This window comes from Ahaetulla prasina, chromosome 2 (genome assembly GCF_028640845.1).
Source record: "Ahaetulla prasina isolate Xishuangbanna chromosome 2, ASM2864084v1, whole genome shotgun sequence".
Classification (NCBI taxonomy): Eukaryota; Metazoa; Chordata; class Lepidosauria; order Squamata; family Colubridae; genus Ahaetulla; species Ahaetulla prasina.
The window spans coordinates 244488406-244506230 of NC_080540.1; the positions used below are offsets into that span (position 1 = coordinate 244488406).

The following is a 17825-nucleotide window of genomic DNA, read 5'->3' on the forward strand; positions in this document are numbered from 1 at the left end:
TCCTGCCCACCTATTAGCCCCCACCCTTTGGTCTCTGCCTACCAGCAGTTTGCCTCCTTGAAGCAAAAAGCAAACAGCCCAGTCAGCTTCAGCAGCCTGATATAGCACAAGCAGTTGAGTGGCAGTTGGATTTGTCTCCCGGAATATCACCTATCAGCTGTTCCGGGCTTCGGGGATTCCCACTGCCCATCGCCACCGCCACCTATCACTGCCTCCACACACCCCATTTTCGGCCTCCATGCGTCCCATTTTTGGCCTGTTTCAGGCAGCAGGGATAGGCAATCCCCGTCTCCTGGAACAGGCCGAAAATGGGACGTGCTGAGGCCAAAAATGGGGTGAGCGGAGGCGATCCCTACAGCCTGGAACAGCTGATAGAAGGTATTTGGGGAGGCATATCCAACAGCCAATCAGCTGCTCGTACTAAATCAGGCTGTGCTGAAGCTGACCAGCCTTTTTGCTGCAAGGAGGCAAATTGCTGGGAGGCAAAAAAATTTTGTTGTTGTTTTCCTCGCCAAAAGCTAGGTGCATCTTATAGTCTGGAGCATCTTATAGTCTGAAAAATACAGTAAGTTGATGGCTGGGATTCTCAAAAAACAGAAAATATCCGAAATATAGTTAGGTGAAACATCAATTCATATGAAAGAGCTTGGGTTCAGTTGATGGAATTTCTTATCAAAACTAGAGAGGCGCACTATTATTAGAAATGTATTCTGAAGTATTAAAATCAGGTCCACCTTACCACTTATTCAGATACCTATTATAATAGTGTACTGCTGTTACTGCAGAGTAAAATCTAAATTTTATGGATACCCATTCAGGAGATTTTACATGCAGTGGACAAAGTTTGGTACGATTTGCTAACTTTTTAACTTGTTTATGTCTTTTATTTTATTTATATAATTCAAAGGACTGGCATGGTTGCCCATCTGATGTGTCACAGCTCTGGGTGGCTCACAAAACAATAAAAACCAAAAGCAATAAAACTACTGTTCCAAAAAAATAAGTTTGAGCACTATAAACAATGCTCTTCAACCCATTAACATGTGTTCCAGGCTGACTTTATCCAACGCTTGAGGGAACAACCAATTTTTTAAGGGCTTCTGCTAAGAGAATTGGAGCATGCTGGATCATTGGGAGAAAGGTGGTGCCACAGTGGAAAAGGTACAGTTTCTAGGATTTACTGGGAGACCATGTTTAAGGGGAGGGATCTGCATCTAGTGGAACAGTCAGATACCACTGTGAAGATTCAGTTTTGGACATAATTTGGTCCTGTGCCATGTAGCGCTTTAAAGGTGAAAACCAGGACTTTGAGTTACACATGAAAAAGGACTGGGAGCTAGTGCAATGTAATATGGACAAACTAAGGGGGCACCCAAAACTGGGCAGTTCTTATGAACTGGCAGTCACATTTTCTTAAATACTATATTGGTTTATAGTAGTGAAATTGGTAAAGGCTTATGTCAAGCTTCTCTAACTTCTTTTAGAAACATTGCAAAGATCAAAATGGCCATAGGTGTCTATGCTTCTGAATACCCCAGAGGTGTGCTTATTACCAGAATCCAACTAGTATGATGGCAGGCATTACATGACATAGTCCACTGGCTCTGAACCAAAGATTGAAATAACTGCTACCAGTAATTCTGATTAGATTAAGCTGACTGATCATGTGAGCAATAATATTATATACAGTATATTATATCCACACTGGAGGTGGCTACTAGATCCCCCCCCCTCTCCCTGATTTTCTACCAACCCATCCTTTATTCTCATATTGCTATATTCTCATTGGTTTTTTTTCATTGTTCTATTATTTCATTATTTGGGTACTACTATGTTTACACTTTTTTCATTTCTGTTTTTATTGTTGTAAACTGCCTAGTAAGCCACACTGTGAAATAGGCAACAAATAAATTTAACAAACAAGCAAACAAACTTGTACTTTAGGAAGTCTAGTGAAGGAAAGATGAAAAACTGCATAGGGAAAACAACATATTCCTAGAAGCAGGAGTGGTGCATATTTTGAGGCCACAACACATATATTGTTATGTTCCAGCTGCTATTGCTCCCAATTCTAAAACGGGAAAAGGGAGGAGCACCACTGATGCATATCTTGATACAAATTATTTCTACAATATTGTGTAAACAAAGTCTGATGAAATATTTGATCACTGGAGATGTAATAATCTCCATGCTTGGACCTGAGGCTACTGTGACAGAGGCATTTTATTTTCAACCTGAGATATAATTGGGGGGGAAAGTGTTTAGCAGTAATATCATGATCTTAATTCTCGGAGCCAAGTTTGCACTTGGAGCCACCAGCAATGATGGATGGCAGAAATGAAATCAATAGAAATAAAAAGTTGAAGAAGATGGAGCGCAAGAAATAGTAGCTCCAGGATATTAAGTAATGAACTCACTAGTGCCAAAATTGTGTGATTATGGAAAGAAAGATCTTTTAAAAAGTGTTTCTTATCCTTATCATTTTTAGCTAAAAGGCAAAACTCCCAAGAAGCCACCATCAGAGATTGTGATACAACATTTAAGAATGAAATAGAACTGAAGTCAACTCAACTCCCCATAGGGGGCAGAGAACAAGATTAAGTAGAGTGCTACTAACAGAATGTTCTAAGGAGCTGGGTTTGTTTTTCCCCTCAGGTTTTCAAGAGTCTGATGCAGACATTACAATAATATCTAGGAATTACAGTACAGAGAACATCAGAAAAGTGGTTGCTGCTGTTGTAAAGGAAGGATATAATTCTAATACTATGAAAATCCCAAATCATATTAAGGATTACCTTGTCCCTGAAGATGAGATATGTCCAAACCTTCCCTCAGACGGATGACAACCACTCCATACTGATAGTCGAAAGCATCACTGAAATACAATGAAGTGGGAAAACCAGTGAGCAGTCAGAATTGGCTAATTAGTACAATTAATCTGAAAGGACAAACAACTTTGATCACTCAAACCATATAGGAAATGTCTCCACGGGTCATCCTATAAAACAAAATACTTACTTAAAATACTGATCTTTCTAGCTTCAGCTTTTTGTTCAAATACTATCCACTGGCAAAATCATTACAGGTAGTCTTTGACTTAGAACAATTGAGTAATGTCAATATCACACAAAAAAGCAAAAACTGCAGTAAATAATCAGAGTTTTATAATCACACATGCAGCACCATTTCTCCAGGAACAATTTATCCTTCTACACAATCCTCAAAGCCAATGTCTTTTTCACATCCCAAAACAATATCAGGGATATCACTACTCACATCTGCCCTGGGCACATTATTCCAAAGGGAGGGAACTGCAACAGAGAAGGCTTGCCTTCAGAAATCCTACTATGATACTGCCTAGGGATTGAGACCTGCAGCAAATGTCCTCTTTGGAATTCATTGCAACACAGGACCCTGTTTTATTGAAATCCCAGAACATCCATAACAGGAGTGGGAAAAAAGCTCCTACTCTCCCTGCATATGGCCAAAAGGACTCTGAATGAAATATGATATCCGCTTCAGAACCATCAACATGCCTAGAGCAGGGGTGTCGAACTCGACTTCATTGAGGGACGGATCGGGATTGTGTTTGACCTCAGGGGGCCAGGGAGGATGTGGTTGCGGTGGGCATGGCCAGCATGACATCACTCATGTTGGGAGTGCCTGTGGTGGCCCAAGCACTCTGTCAGTGAAAATGGGCTCCTGGGTCCCGTTTTAGGCTGTGATGGTATCTGGAATGGCTGTGCGTGACCCTCCCGAGCTCCGTTTTCACTGGCAGAGGCACCACGGGCTGATCCTTTGCTGTTTCTGGGGCAGCCCTGCGGGCTAGATCTAAGCACCCCGTGCGCCGGATTCGGCCTGTGGGCCTTGTGTTTGACACCCCTGGCCTAGAAGATCAGTTTATAAGGCAGTAGTGTACTGAATTACTGCCCACAATATCAAAATATACTAGCAGAAAAAGGCTGTTTATAATTATTCTGAAAACTTGGATAAATTGATAAGTATAGATATTCAGTTACAACAACAATATCATAATTGCTACTACTTACTGTAATAAGTTGATGTAGATGTCAACATCATTCATATCAGCTGACTGCCAATCCTTCTTAAATCCAAGAACAAGAATATTTGGCCTCATTCTTCCTAGACCTGCAGCCTAGAAAAAAGTATATACAACACTTTGGAACGATATGCTTATCTTTAAAACTTTGCTTTATTCAGATTAAATAAAAACACTGGAATTTTTCTACCGTATCTAGTCCTATGTTTTACTGGGAATCATTTGACAACACTGGCTGAAATTTCGAAGCCCTCTAAATGCCACAAGACGAGGAATGAAGTAAAAACTAATCTTGTAAGCAAATTTAAGCCCAAACATGTGACTTTCTATTTCATAGCACTGACTAAGTTAGCATCTGGGTCACCATATCCTTAGCTAGAACTGAAGGATCAATATTATTTTGGAGCAATTTCTTGCTAACTATTGATTTGAGCGCTTTTGTTGTTTTTCATGACAATCTACGCTACAGCAGGATATTAATGTTGTATGTACTATCTGTGGTCCTGGATAGCATGTATCTCCTCAAAGCCTAGGTTAATGTTTCAAAACTCTTCCTACATTTTTAATAGAACATTAGCATAAAATTATTAATATATAAGTAATCCTTCTATCTATATGTAATGAATAATATAATATAACAACAGAGTTGGAAGGGACCTTGGAGGCCTTCTAGTCCAACCCCCTGCCCAGGCAGGAAACCCTACACCATCTCAGTCAGATGGTTATCCAACATTTTCTTAAAAATTTCCAGTGTTGGAGCATTCACAACTTCTGCAGGCAAGTCGTTCCACTTATTAATTGTTCTAACTGTCAGGAAATTTCTCCTTAGTTCTAAGTTGCTTCTTTCCTTGATCAGTTTCCACCCATTGCTTCTTGTTCTACCCTCAGGTGCTTTGGAGAACAGCCCGACTCCCTCTTCTTTGTGTCAACCCCTGAGATTGATTAAATCATTACATTTAATCAATATTTTTATCCACATTCTCATATTTTTTGAAGTTACTATGTCACTCAAAGGTACTCCATGAGAGTGGCTGTGGGAAGGATCAGAACAGTAACATTTCTCCTATACCTACCTAATTACAGTAAACACAAACAGAATATGCTATAAAGAGATTCTGAGAACAGCACCTATTTTCTTACTGAAATAATGTACTTCTGGGGCAGGGTTTGCAGTTGTTTCCCTGATTTCTTTCAGCCACTTTTTAGATTCTTCTAATGAAACTCAGAAAGAAGGGCACAATTATAAAGGTAAAGGAGCCCAACAGAATTATCTCTGTACAGAGACCTAACATTTTTCATTCTATTCTGGATGAAATTCTTTCTGAAAAGGAGCAGGAGAGTGGTTTTGTCATAAAACCACACATAATTTTATAGCTTTAAGACTTACTTCAAATCTATTTTCATGTTGCCGTCTAATGAAAAAGAATATTCAAATACACATTTCTCGAATACCTATACCTTTCAATAATATGGCAGAGTAGAAGAAGTAGCTCTATATAAACTATAGCAATTTTTAGAATGGTCTGCAGCAAGTGAGAGAGAGTGAATTGCAATCCACCTTCACAATGCATGAAACCCAGCTGCAGAAAAAATAGTTTCCCTTCCTCTGCTTTTTGATACTGAAAACCAAAAGAATGTCAATTTCTAATACATGAAAAACAATCAAGCTTCCATTTCTGGTGTATTAGAAACAGTGTTCAGCTATTCCTGACCATTTTTATTTTCTGAATATTACTTTTCCTGTAATGTAATTCTAAAACATGTATAGATAACATCTATTTATAAACAGAAATTATTTATTAAACGATCTTGTAAAGCCTTCCCATCTATCGGGATGTATGTTATTATAACACAAATTATACAATTTGTATAATAATATAATAAAAAACACAAATAATTACAAAAGAGAAAATTCCCTTTTAGAAAGATCACCTACTTGCATTAAGTACTGTCCACCATCTCTCATGTCTTCTGCATGCACCGGAGCATAAAACGCTTTCATTTTGTTTTTAATAAGCCACCGTTGGTACCTGGCCAAGTCAGCTGACAATTCCTTTATGGCTTGCCTGCGAGGACCCTAAAAGAAACATAACCCCTCATCAATTTTTGGGAAGAAATTTAAATGTGCATTCCACATTGAAGACCATGTACTGCTCTATCAAAAGATATATCACTTAGATTAGATAAAAAATATCCTAAACAATTATTTAGAACAAATAAATTATTTAGAACATAAATCATAAACTATGAACCATAAATTAGTATTCTTTTTTAACACAAAAGCCAAACTAAAAAAAACCCTTTACTGATAACCACTCTCAAACAATTTAGAAATCTCACATACCCTATATGAAAGGGTAACATATACATAGTGATTTTTATATAGATATATATAAAGATCACCATATATATGTTACTCATTTTACAAGGTATGAGAAACTGCAGAAACTGTATACCTAAAACCTTCTGCATCTCAAGTATTTCTGTGTACTGTGATAGCTGAATATTAGACAGACTGTGCTTGTCAAAATGTTCCTCAGTAGCTAGCAAACAACTCATTCTCCATCACCTTATCTGCATGCTATTCAGTCAATTATAATATTATAAAATTTACATAAGACAAACATTACTCTCTATACAAGCAATAACTGGTTTTAAAAAAATAATATAATGCAAAACTTTAATAACATTTTAGTGTTCTATGATATTATTAAATTGTAACTTCCAGCAGCAAAGGAACTTAATAAAAATATTTTAAACTTGTATCATGCTACAGATGTTATTTGTAATACTGACTGACAAAATCTTTGTATCAATAGTAATTTTTGAATGGTCACTGTTAATTACGTTACATAAAAAAGCAATTATCTGAAAGGAAGACTTTTTCTTCATCTTTACCTTTACCTGCTTTATGATTATTAAGAATCAAGATGTGCTACTAGTTTTAAAGATAAAACTATTAAACAAAAAAAAAATTTGATATTGTAACTAGAGTATCACTATTTCCTGTTATTTCATTTCTTCTATTTCATGCAATTTGCATTATCTTAGATAAATGATATCTTAGATATATCTAGATAAATGAGGAGAAAGATAAAAATTACAACGGGACAGAAATAATTTTTTTTTAGCCAATTATTTAAAGACTTACCCTATGTACGTGACCACAGATCATCAATCCTACGTTTTTGGTGAAGGCATGGACCAGATGAAGCAAAGCTGGACGTGAGTTTGGAGCACCACTCATGACAAGGCATTGTGGCCTAATTTTAGATTCAAACAACAGTTAACATGTACATTTTTGCAATCCAATCTGAACTATTGTTAAAATGTTGCCATTAAGCAGTATCTACCCAGGAAAACAATTCAGAATTAGCACCATGTTTTTCATGTGACTGGAATCATCACTTGTTATTTGTTTGTAATATCAAGACTCCCTTATACTGGCCTTGAATAATGTTGTCCAAGTGAAAAGTATGGCCTACATATATATTTATTAAAATAGACATGGATTCTGACTTAATCTATTGGTCAGGAACTAGGCTAGGAGGTTAAATGCTACTGGTTTGCTCTGGTTCGGGCATGTGCAATACGCATCAAAAGGAGGCTTGGGAAGGTAAGTAGAACAGCAAAGGGGGGAATCAGCTGTGGCATGCAGTTTAGTTTCACTAGAAAGCAGGAAATTCTGCTTTCTAGCAAAGCTAAACTGTGCAGCACAAGTGATCATTGGACTGTAGCTTTTTTAAACTATCAGTTCGCCCTAAGTTTTTAAAATGCGCAGCGTACGTTTGGTGCGCACTATGCATGCGCACGCAGCACGTTTGGCACGCATGCACAGCCAGTGAACCAGCGGCAAACCGGTTCAGATTTCACCATTGAACTAGAATAGAATAGAATTTTTTATTGGCCAAGGGGCCGGATAGCTCAGGCTGGTAAGGCCTGTTATTAAGAACACAAAGCCTGCAATTACTGCAGGTTCAAGCCCGGCCCAAGGTTGACTCAGCCTTCCATCCTTTATAAGGTAGGTAAAATGAGGACCCAGATTGTTGGGGGGGGCAATAAGTTGACTTGGTAAAAAAAAATATACAAATAGAATGAGATTATTGCCTTATACACTGTAAGCCGCCCTGAGTCTTCGGAGAAGGGTGGGGTATAAATGTAAACAAAAACAAAAAAAGTGTGATTGGACACACAAGGAATTTGTCTTGGTGCATATTCCTTGTGTACATCAAAAAAAAAAGTACATCAAAACAAAGGAGACAAATACAGCACAAGGATGTATTGTGATAGGTTAGCTAAATAATATTTTGATGTTATCATTAAGCTATCAATTACTATTTAAGCAAATTCCCCACAGGAAAAAAAAACCTAACTCCCAGCTGCATATAAAAACTGACTTATGAACCTTTGCTACATATTGACCTTTGCATATTCTACCTGGTGTTACCAACTCTGGGAGACTGTAATTAATAAAAATACTGAGTAAGTTTCAAAATTCTTCTTCTGAGATCCATAAGAATACCACACAGTGAAGCTAGAAACTAGCCACTTATATGTTTTGTCAGAGGAATGCTTAGTCCAAATCAGCAATAGGGAAGTGCATTAAATGAATTCTGTTATCTATGCATATTTCAAACCATATTTACCATATCACCAATCAAGTCACTTTAAAAGATCTAAAGGAAAATGGTAACAGGCACTAATATACAAGATCAATAAGGGTATAATCATTCTATAACCATCCAATACCAACAGCAACACATTTTGAACATTCCAATTCAGTGTAAGTAAACTGACTTTAATTTTCCAAACATTTGACTTCAAAAATATTTATTTTTTCTCCCCAGACTGCTGTTCTTATATTTCAAGTCTAGCAATATACTGATTACTATTTTTCAAGTTACCTGAAGTTTTTTACATGGTCTTCCACACCAGTAAGGCGGACAGCATGCTGCAAAGCATTCAGATAAGTCAAAGCTTGAGTTGAGGAACCCCAGTTCACATCTGCAAAAAAACAACTTAAATGTTAAAATAGAAAATGCCCTATAGCAATCTTAATTTCCAGGAAACATAACTGAATGTTATACTCGTGCTTTTACTTATCAGGGAAGCCATATCCCAGCATGACTCAAGAGTTATATATTAAAATAAATTATCTTAGCACTTCATTAAGAAAAAAAAATTAACCATATAGGCAGCACCACTAGCAATTTACATGACCCTAAAATGTATTTTATAATCAAATACAATATCTTATGGGGGCATAATATGTTCTCTTCAGACAAGTTCCAAGAATAATCAGATATGCATTTTTAAATATTTTTATAGCTAAATAAATGGGGGAATGGGGATTCTTCAAATTTTAACATAAAGAATAATTAATAGTTATCATGGGTACATGTATTAGAAAAAAGCTCTAGCTAAGTTTCTAAGAGTCTTAGAATTTTGACTATAGATTAATGACTATATGACACGACTATAAGAAATTAGAGTAGAATATTAATTGGTAAAAAGAATTAGAATGGCATTTCTGGACAAACAGTTTCATAAAGCGATGAGGTAATCTGAGCTCAAGAAAAAGATATAAGAATTCTATTTGAAAAAGTCCCAGAGGACAGAAGTAATGAATGAGAAGCCAAGAAGCTATAACTGTGAGTAATAGTGAACTTTCAAGACACAAAACAGAGCATCAGATTTCAGATTTATAACTAAAGAAACTTACGAAAGAAGAAACCTAAGGAATCTAAGGAAAAAGATATGGAAAATGAATTGGATCTAAAACCCAGATGTAACCAAGAAAACCTTTACTGCCTCTTTTCAAAGCTGTGTGAATTTTGCTGAGATGGAGCTTAAGAGAGTCTGGTCTGAAAGAAAAACTATTGAAGGCATATTAGCTAAGAACGACTTGCAAAATAGGACTGCTGTGAAAACATGTAATAAAATGATTGAACCATTCAAACATTATTTGAAAAATAGTGTTTTATTTCCCTTTATTACTAATTCCCTCGACAAACTGTTACTCTGAAAAAAGGAAGGTTTCAATTTTACCATATAGACCAGTGAACCTTTTCAGCACCGAGTGCCCAAACTGGAACACCCGCGTGCATGTACACTGGAGCACCGGAAACCTGAAGATCAGCTGGCCGGTACGCATGCGTGCGCCAGCCAGTCTTCGGGTTTTCAGCGCATGCGCACCAGCCAGCTGGTCCTCGGGTTTCTGGCACTCCGGAACACATGAAGACCAGCTGGCCAGCAGGCATGTGCATGCCAGAAAACAGAAGAGCAGCTGGCAACAGCATACGTGCCCACAGAGGGCTCTGCATGCCACCTCTGGCATGCATGCCGTAGGTTCACCATCACGGATATAGATAAACCCTGATTTTAATTTACTTCACCTAAATTTAACATTAGGCTTGGAGTGAAGTAGCAGTAAAGGGGAAAACCATGCATACCCAACTGGCTAAAAAATATGTACCCACCTGGCTTCTTGTAAGTTACATAAATGTAGAGTCCTAGAACAATAACATATGTGAGGAGTGCTGCCTGCCAGTTAATAACAAACATAACTATGCAGCAGAGAATTGCTCCAACTAGAGATATCCACATGTTGTAGTATTTAAAAGCAGGACGCCAGCCTATTCAAAAGCAAATAAAAATTACATAAACATTTATACATATGTCTATATCTATATCATATATGTTATATGACATATATAAAATTTATCCTTTAATTGTCACATGTTAATATGTTGTATAAACAAAAGCTTGTTACATAAATTTTCATATATGCAGTTGCTATGTACTATGTACTTGAATCTATTAAAAATGAAAGAAAATAATATAGTAATACTATGCCTTCTCCCCACCTCTAAACTTTTGCAATGCAAAAGTGATTGCACCTGATTAAGCTGAAAATTATTTTTTATTGCTGTTGGTGTTTATTTAAAAATGAATGTACAATTAGCATTGTTGAAAAATATTTTTAAAAAGACCCCATGCTCTCACTCGGATCAATATAAAATTCATACCTGGTGATTTTGCCAGTGAAGCATGGAACACGGAAAAATTAATTAAAGCATAGGAAGCCAAGAAGAAATTGGAAATAATTGGAGCAATTAAATTCAATTCAGCTGCAAAGACAGAAACACATAATCATATTGATTTTTAGAGCAGACTGCTATGGAAAAACATATTGTATTGGTGGTTCTTTTGATTTTGTATTCTTTGTAGTCTTTTATATTGAGGCATTTACATGAACGAGAGACAGAACTTCTGAGCGGTGCTACAAATTAAAAGGACTGCCTTCTTCATATATGCAGACATATGCAATCTGGATTAGGATGGCAAAAGTGGCTTTTCTGCTAAAGCTTTTTGCATTTAATTGGGATAGCAGAATGAAACAACTCTGGAACTGAAATCAAGCTGAAATATCTCTTACTAAGAATATTGCGAAATGTATAAATACACAGTATCTCTCTCTCTCTCTCTTCTCAGCACAGGTTCCACAAAACCCTCTCCCAAACTTTAAGAGTATACAAAATGTTTAGAACTAGAAATATTTTAAATCTGAAATATTTTGAGCTTTCTAGAAGCATTCCAAAACTGTATTTATGGATCTAAAATTGTCTTCTAATGGATGGAATAGTATTGGGATACTTCTGGTAAGGGTTTGTACAGCTGCTCTGAATTAAAAATGGGATGTTTTTGATCATAAGACAAAAGTATTTGGCCTTAGACCTAGCCTGTTAATAACTTATTTTTAATAATGCAATATTTTACACACCATGACAGTTAAGCAGGTTAATTTACACAGGAATCTTTTTCATAGCGTAATTGCAAGGTAGAAATACTTCTTGGCATTTGTTAATGTTGAGCACTGGATTAACAAAAAGATTCTTCACATATTTAGAAGATGAAAAATTCTAGTGACAAGTCTTTGAAGTCTAAGTAGCTAAGGTGACTGATGAAATTAGTCTATATAAAACTTGTAAGGCTCAGTTCAGGTATTATATTGTCGTATTTTATTTCCACAGATCATGCCACATAATTTTTTAAAAAGTTTTGTATACAAATATGATTTAAACTAACCAATTAATATGAATCCAAGAGCAATCAAAAAAGTGAGAAGATACCCTCGTAAAGGTTCATTATTTTTCCCATAGCCTTTAGCAAATATCAGAAAACCTGGATAGATATTATCTTTGCATAATGCCTAGGATCAAAAGAGATGACCAATTAAAGAATGGACATATAAAAAACACTCAAGGCATTAAATCTTAAAAGACAAGGACCAAGCATACGTAGACTGTAATAAAAAATTCAGTAACATTAAAACTGTACAGATTATCAACTATTTAGCCACAAGACGATATAGTTGATAGACAAAGCAGGCAACATTATTAAGATATATTGTAGTTTTTTTTAAAAAATGAAGACTTACTACATAAATTATAAGCTTGTACAAGTTGAGAAAAGTATTTTTTTAATATGATGCATGTTTGAAGAAAACAATGAAAACAATCCTTCTTACCTGAAAGATTTTAGGTGCACTGACAAGAGAGGCTAATGCTGAAGAAAGAGTTGCAGAAAATATACCAGCTGTTATCAGTGGGGCAAATCCTGATACCATGCTCATTACCTGTATATTGAATAGGAAATAAGAAAATAGTTTGCAGAGAAGAATTAATGTTATGAAAAAATGGAATCTGTATTAAGACTAATTATCTATATTTTGAAAGCAAGCTTGCATTTAAACATTTTAAACTGTTTCATAAATGAATTATTTTTTAATGGAAGGAGCCAAATTCAAGTTAACTAGATTACTGAGACAGCAGATAGGCAGATAATATTCCTTTAAAACAGTGGTTTTAATTTTCTTATTTTAAACAATACTTTTGTGATATTCGTTAACACTATTTGGGATGCGAATGATACTGCCTCACCATTATGTATTCAGTTCCCCTGTAATCCTGGCAAGTTCTTGGTTCCAATTACAATGCAAACACTGAAGAGGACCAAACCTATCTAGAGTTTTATTGGACAGAAAATTCAAGAAAAAAATACTACTGTGAATAATTCTTATTTTGAAACAGCTATAAAATGGTGGGGTAATATATGGGCTGTCAATGAGATTATTATCCTCGAAGACCTAAGAAGTAATTATAGCTTTAAAACTTTTTAAATTTTACAAAAGAAATGCAACTTCCTAAAAAACATTCAGTGGCAATATTTCTAATTAAAATATTTCTTGCATGCTCTGTTTGGCCTCAATGCCCTCATAATTTCTGAAAACCTGATGACATGAAAAGTGTTTGCCAAGATTAAACCTGAAATTATTACAGAAAAGAAAAAAGGAAAGAAAAACAAATAAATTTGACTGGGTGACTTTAATTCAGCCATTCTCTCTCAGCTCAATCTATCTCATAGGCTTGTTGTGGGGAAAATAGGAGTAGAAAGGAGTAGACAGTCCTCGACTCAAAATTAAACCATACTGAAATCTGCCCATTTTGGTTGCATGTCATGATGACTCTTAAGCAAGATGGCCTTGCTTAATGACCCAACTCCCTGCTCCTCCGATACAGTTAATAAATGAATAGTCTTTAAGCAGAGCATGGGGTGCCTCAGGCCTCCTAGTGCAGGCCCAGGTCCATCTACCCTGAATCTCTCAAGGCCTCTCCCCACCACCCCCAAAACACCTTGTGATCCATTTCTCACCACTTTGGTACCTGCAGGCTTTTTAGGTCCATGCAGGACTTTCCCTTCAATCCTTAATGAAATAAAATTTTAATCGAAGTTTAAGAATTTTTTAAAAATGAATAAAAATCAATTTTAAAAATTTGACACTGGAGGAAGTAAATATATTAGTTAAAGGAAAAAATTACACAAGCCTAATTACCAGTTAATTAACGGGATAGATACCGAAGGGGACTTTTGAAAACACAGAAATTAGTATCAACAATGTCAATAGCAATGTTTGTTTCTATCAATAGTTTGTGTCCAAAAATATTATGGAAGAAATTTCAAGTGAAGAACAAGTTTGACTTGACAAGACAGATATGGACAGAAATGGATCTACAAATGACCATTATAAAAATGACATGGAAAAAGATGCCTTTCTATATGGTTTCATGCTTTCCCCCTACATTTGACTCATTACAGTTTACCTATCGGAAGAATCGCTCTATAGATGATACACTTCCTATGTGTTTTAGCTTAGCTTGGTGCACCTCGAGGAGAAGAATACTCATGTGCGAATGCTGCTTGTTGATTTTAGTTCAGCATTCAACACAATCATCCCTCAAGATTTGGTGAACAAATTAGCTTTTAATACTCCTCTATGTACTTGATTTCCTTATTGATAGGCCCCAGTTTGTGCGAGTTGGAATAAAAGTTTGAGTATAGGTTCCCCATAGGGCTGTGTCTTGAATCCGCTACTGTTCACCTTGATGACCCACAACTGTTGTGTCAAATCTGCTACAAATCATATTGTGAAGTATTCGGATGACACAGCAGTGCGGGTCTTATCAGGAATGATAATGGAGATACTTATAAGGAAGAGGTGAAGGCTCTGGTGAATGGGTGCAATACAAGTAACGTGGTTCTAAATGTTAATAAAACAAAGGGAATCATTGTAGATTTTAGAAAGAACCAGAGTAGTCATGCTCCACTCAGTATCAAGGATGCAGCTGTAGAGGTGATCAACAGTATTAAGTATCTGGTGGTGCAGATAATTAACAATCTGAACTGGTCTCTCCACACGTCATCATTAGTGAAGCATGCAAACCAGCATTTCCTACATCAGATATAATATATAATATAAATATAAAATATATAAATATGATCAAATATAGATGAGGACATCACATCTTTCTCTTTCTGTCCTGGCCACTTTTTACAGAGGCACAATTGAGAGCATTTTAACATTTTAACAAACTGCATCACTATTTGGTTTGGTGCCTCAGATACAAAGTCCATACAGAGAGTGATAAGGACAGCCGAGAAGATTTTAGAAAGGTTGCATCCTGTTATTCAGGATACTGCTTGTAAGAGCTATATGCTTAGAGCTCAAAGCATTGTCAGAGACCCCCAAACACCCATTTTATAATCTGTTTCTGTTGCTTCCCTCTGGGAGGAGATTTCGAAGTATCTCTAACTGGACTACCCAATTCTGTAACAATTCTTCCCTATGCCATCTGTCTGGTAAACTCACAAAATTTGTATTTCTTGCCGTGTGCATGTATACATCCAAACTATACTGTGTTGTTTCTCTGTGTCATATAATACATGTGGGCATGTGGGTATATGCATATTTCTTTATTTATATTTTTGTGATGTTTATGTAGGGTCCATTCGAGGTGGTGACCCTTTGAGAGCTGTATGCAACAAAATTTCATTTTAATGTATGCCGATTAGTGTACATTTAAAGTGACAATAAAGTTACTCTAAGCCTAAGACATGCAAACCAAGTTGATATTTAATAATAAAAAGGAAAATAAAAATAATAAACCAAGAGAGTGACCTGGGCAATTCTTTACATTGGATTTACAATAAAGCTTGTTAAAGCTTTCAAGAATCTTGTGAAAAGGGAAAAAGAAGAAATCAAATCAAATTTTGCAACATTATTTGAATGGAAAAAAATTAAGATTTTGAACTAAAAGGAAGGAATATAAAGTTGGTTTCTTTGATCACGGTCAAAATAAGATATGTTATTGCTGGTAATCCTTAACGGACTTTCTACTGATACTAGAACTGAAATACTATGCTTTATGAATGTGTTATAGATAAGAGATGGGATGGATATAGGATGACAAGATCATTGAAAACTAAGAGGGGGTGAAGAGTTACAAAAATGTGTATGATGAACATGATGAAGATGGAAGACCACTATTTCATATATATTTTCCTCTATTCTTTCCTTTCCTTTTTTTGTATTGTCTTCTCTGCACGTTTCACTTTCTCTTTTTTATATTAGATTTTACTATTGTAATTAAAATCTGATAGACAGACAGACAGACAGAGTGTATGAAGGAAGTGACAAAAAGGAACCACCAACACAAAAACATAGAAAAGTGTGACTTTCAATTAAACATCCAATGAGAGAAACATTTTCCATTTTAAGTATTTGATTTCACATCCTTTTAACACAAAAAAATCTAAAATCATGATATGGAAAAATTTCCAGGATTAGAAATGGTGTTTACCTGGAAGTTGTGCATTAGCCCATAAGAACATTTTGTTGTTTCACAGGAAGAGAAATCAAAATTCAGTTTACAAGCTGCTGATGTACAGTTTGTCAGCTCATTAACAATTGTGTCATTAAGGTTCCCGGTGGCATCCCGAACAACACAGGAACCTAGAAAAGTACATAAAGAAGAGATGACTTACCAAGCAGAAAAGCACACTGCATTACAGCTATCTTAACCCATTCCTATAAAGAAGGTCATTTAGATTTTGTTAAAAGATCTTCATAAATATATCAACAGCTACTCCTCTCCCAGGATGGCTGCTGCCCAGTAGGAAAATATTTCTCCCCAGCTGACAATCTGCTGTTTTTGTTGCCAAAGCTGATTCTTTGGCAGTGTTTCTTCCTGGATTTCAATGGGGGCACCTAGGAATGACCCAAGACTACTTTTGGACAGGTATGGACCTACCTGGGAGGAGGAGTCTTGAAAATTCCAGCTCCCTATAGGAGCAGTCGGAAAGTCACTGGTGTTTTCTCCACCTCTTTTTATCAGCAGAACATTCTCATAAGCAAGCCTGGGCTTTAAGTTCACTTTTTCAAGTTTTGTTTTGTTCTTTATCTTTAAAGGTTAACTGGTTGGCATTCATGATTTATTTTACCCCTGCTGGATTTTATCTGTTTTTTCTGCTTTTCTTCTTTGAGCTATTTGACTGTTCTCATTAACTTCATTAACTTCTTGGAATGAGGTATCCAGAAAATACCTTCCCTGTTCTTTTCCTTGTTCTGTTTATCTACTATATTGAGCTACAACATATCAGATTACAGAGAGGAGGAGGCTGACACTTTTTTTTGGGGGGGGGAAGACTGCTTGGCAACATGCAATCTTTAGGTGGAAGTTTTTCTAGAACATTTGATGAACTCATAAAGAGCTTAGAAAACATTCAGATGAAACCAAATATAAATAAATCAAATCCACAAAAGGAATGTAATTTCATAGCAGTAGATTCATTGGGAAGAAATATGGAGTCAGAAATAACAAGAGTCCATGGAAAACATTCAGAGACATATACCATGATAGAAATAGCAGATGTAGCTTTTTTTGTTTCAGTCTATACAGCCTTAAACTGAAAAGAGCAATTGACTCTACTAGAATAGTGGTTCTCAACTGTGGTCCATGGACCTCTGGGGGGAGGGGAGCATGATGTCATCACAGGGGTCCATGAAGGCTTGAAGAAATGTTATGATTTATATCTTGAGTTAAGTCTTGGGGGTCTGTGGCCACAAAAGATATTTAAAGGGGGTCCGGTTAAGATTTTATTTGTGGAAAAAAGGGGAAAGAGGTTTTTTGCAGACTTCATCTCCTCATCTTACCTTCTATGCTACTAGGGAAACAGAATTGTAAAAATGCCATATTCTTGAATGATATGATTCTTAAATGCCATATAAGCATCACTAAACTAAACTACTTTTTATGAACTAGGTAAAACAATTATTACTAAGAACTAACATACAGTTATCAGATTGTCTTAGTAATTAACATTGTTCTTCATAAATTGATTTTAAGTAACTTTAGAGAAACACCAC

General features: G+C 36.0%; 1 protein-coding gene across 1 annotated transcript in view; it reads right to left on the reverse strand.

Annotated features, from left to right (window-relative positions):
- Positions 1-17825, reverse strand: part of SLC12A2 (solute carrier family 12 member 2) — a 49975-nt gene that overhangs the window by 11912 nt on the left and 20238 nt on the right. Inside the window, exons 11-20 of the mRNA XM_058168537.1 lie at positions 16261-16412; positions 12591-12698; positions 12149-12272; positions 11089-11190; positions 10540-10695; positions 8965-9064; positions 7212-7323; positions 5997-6137; positions 4050-4156; positions 2796-2875 (exon numbers count right to left, since the gene is read on the reverse strand). Of these exons, the coding sequence (XP_058024520.1) occupies positions 2796-2875; positions 4050-4156; positions 5997-6137; positions 7212-7323; positions 8965-9064; positions 10540-10695; positions 11089-11190; positions 12149-12272; positions 12591-12698; positions 16261-16412 (1182 nt within the window). The remainder of the gene's footprint in view (positions 1-2795; positions 2876-4049; positions 4157-5996; positions 6138-7211; positions 7324-8964; positions 9065-10539; positions 10696-11088; positions 11191-12148; positions 12273-12590; positions 12699-16260; positions 16413-17825) is intronic.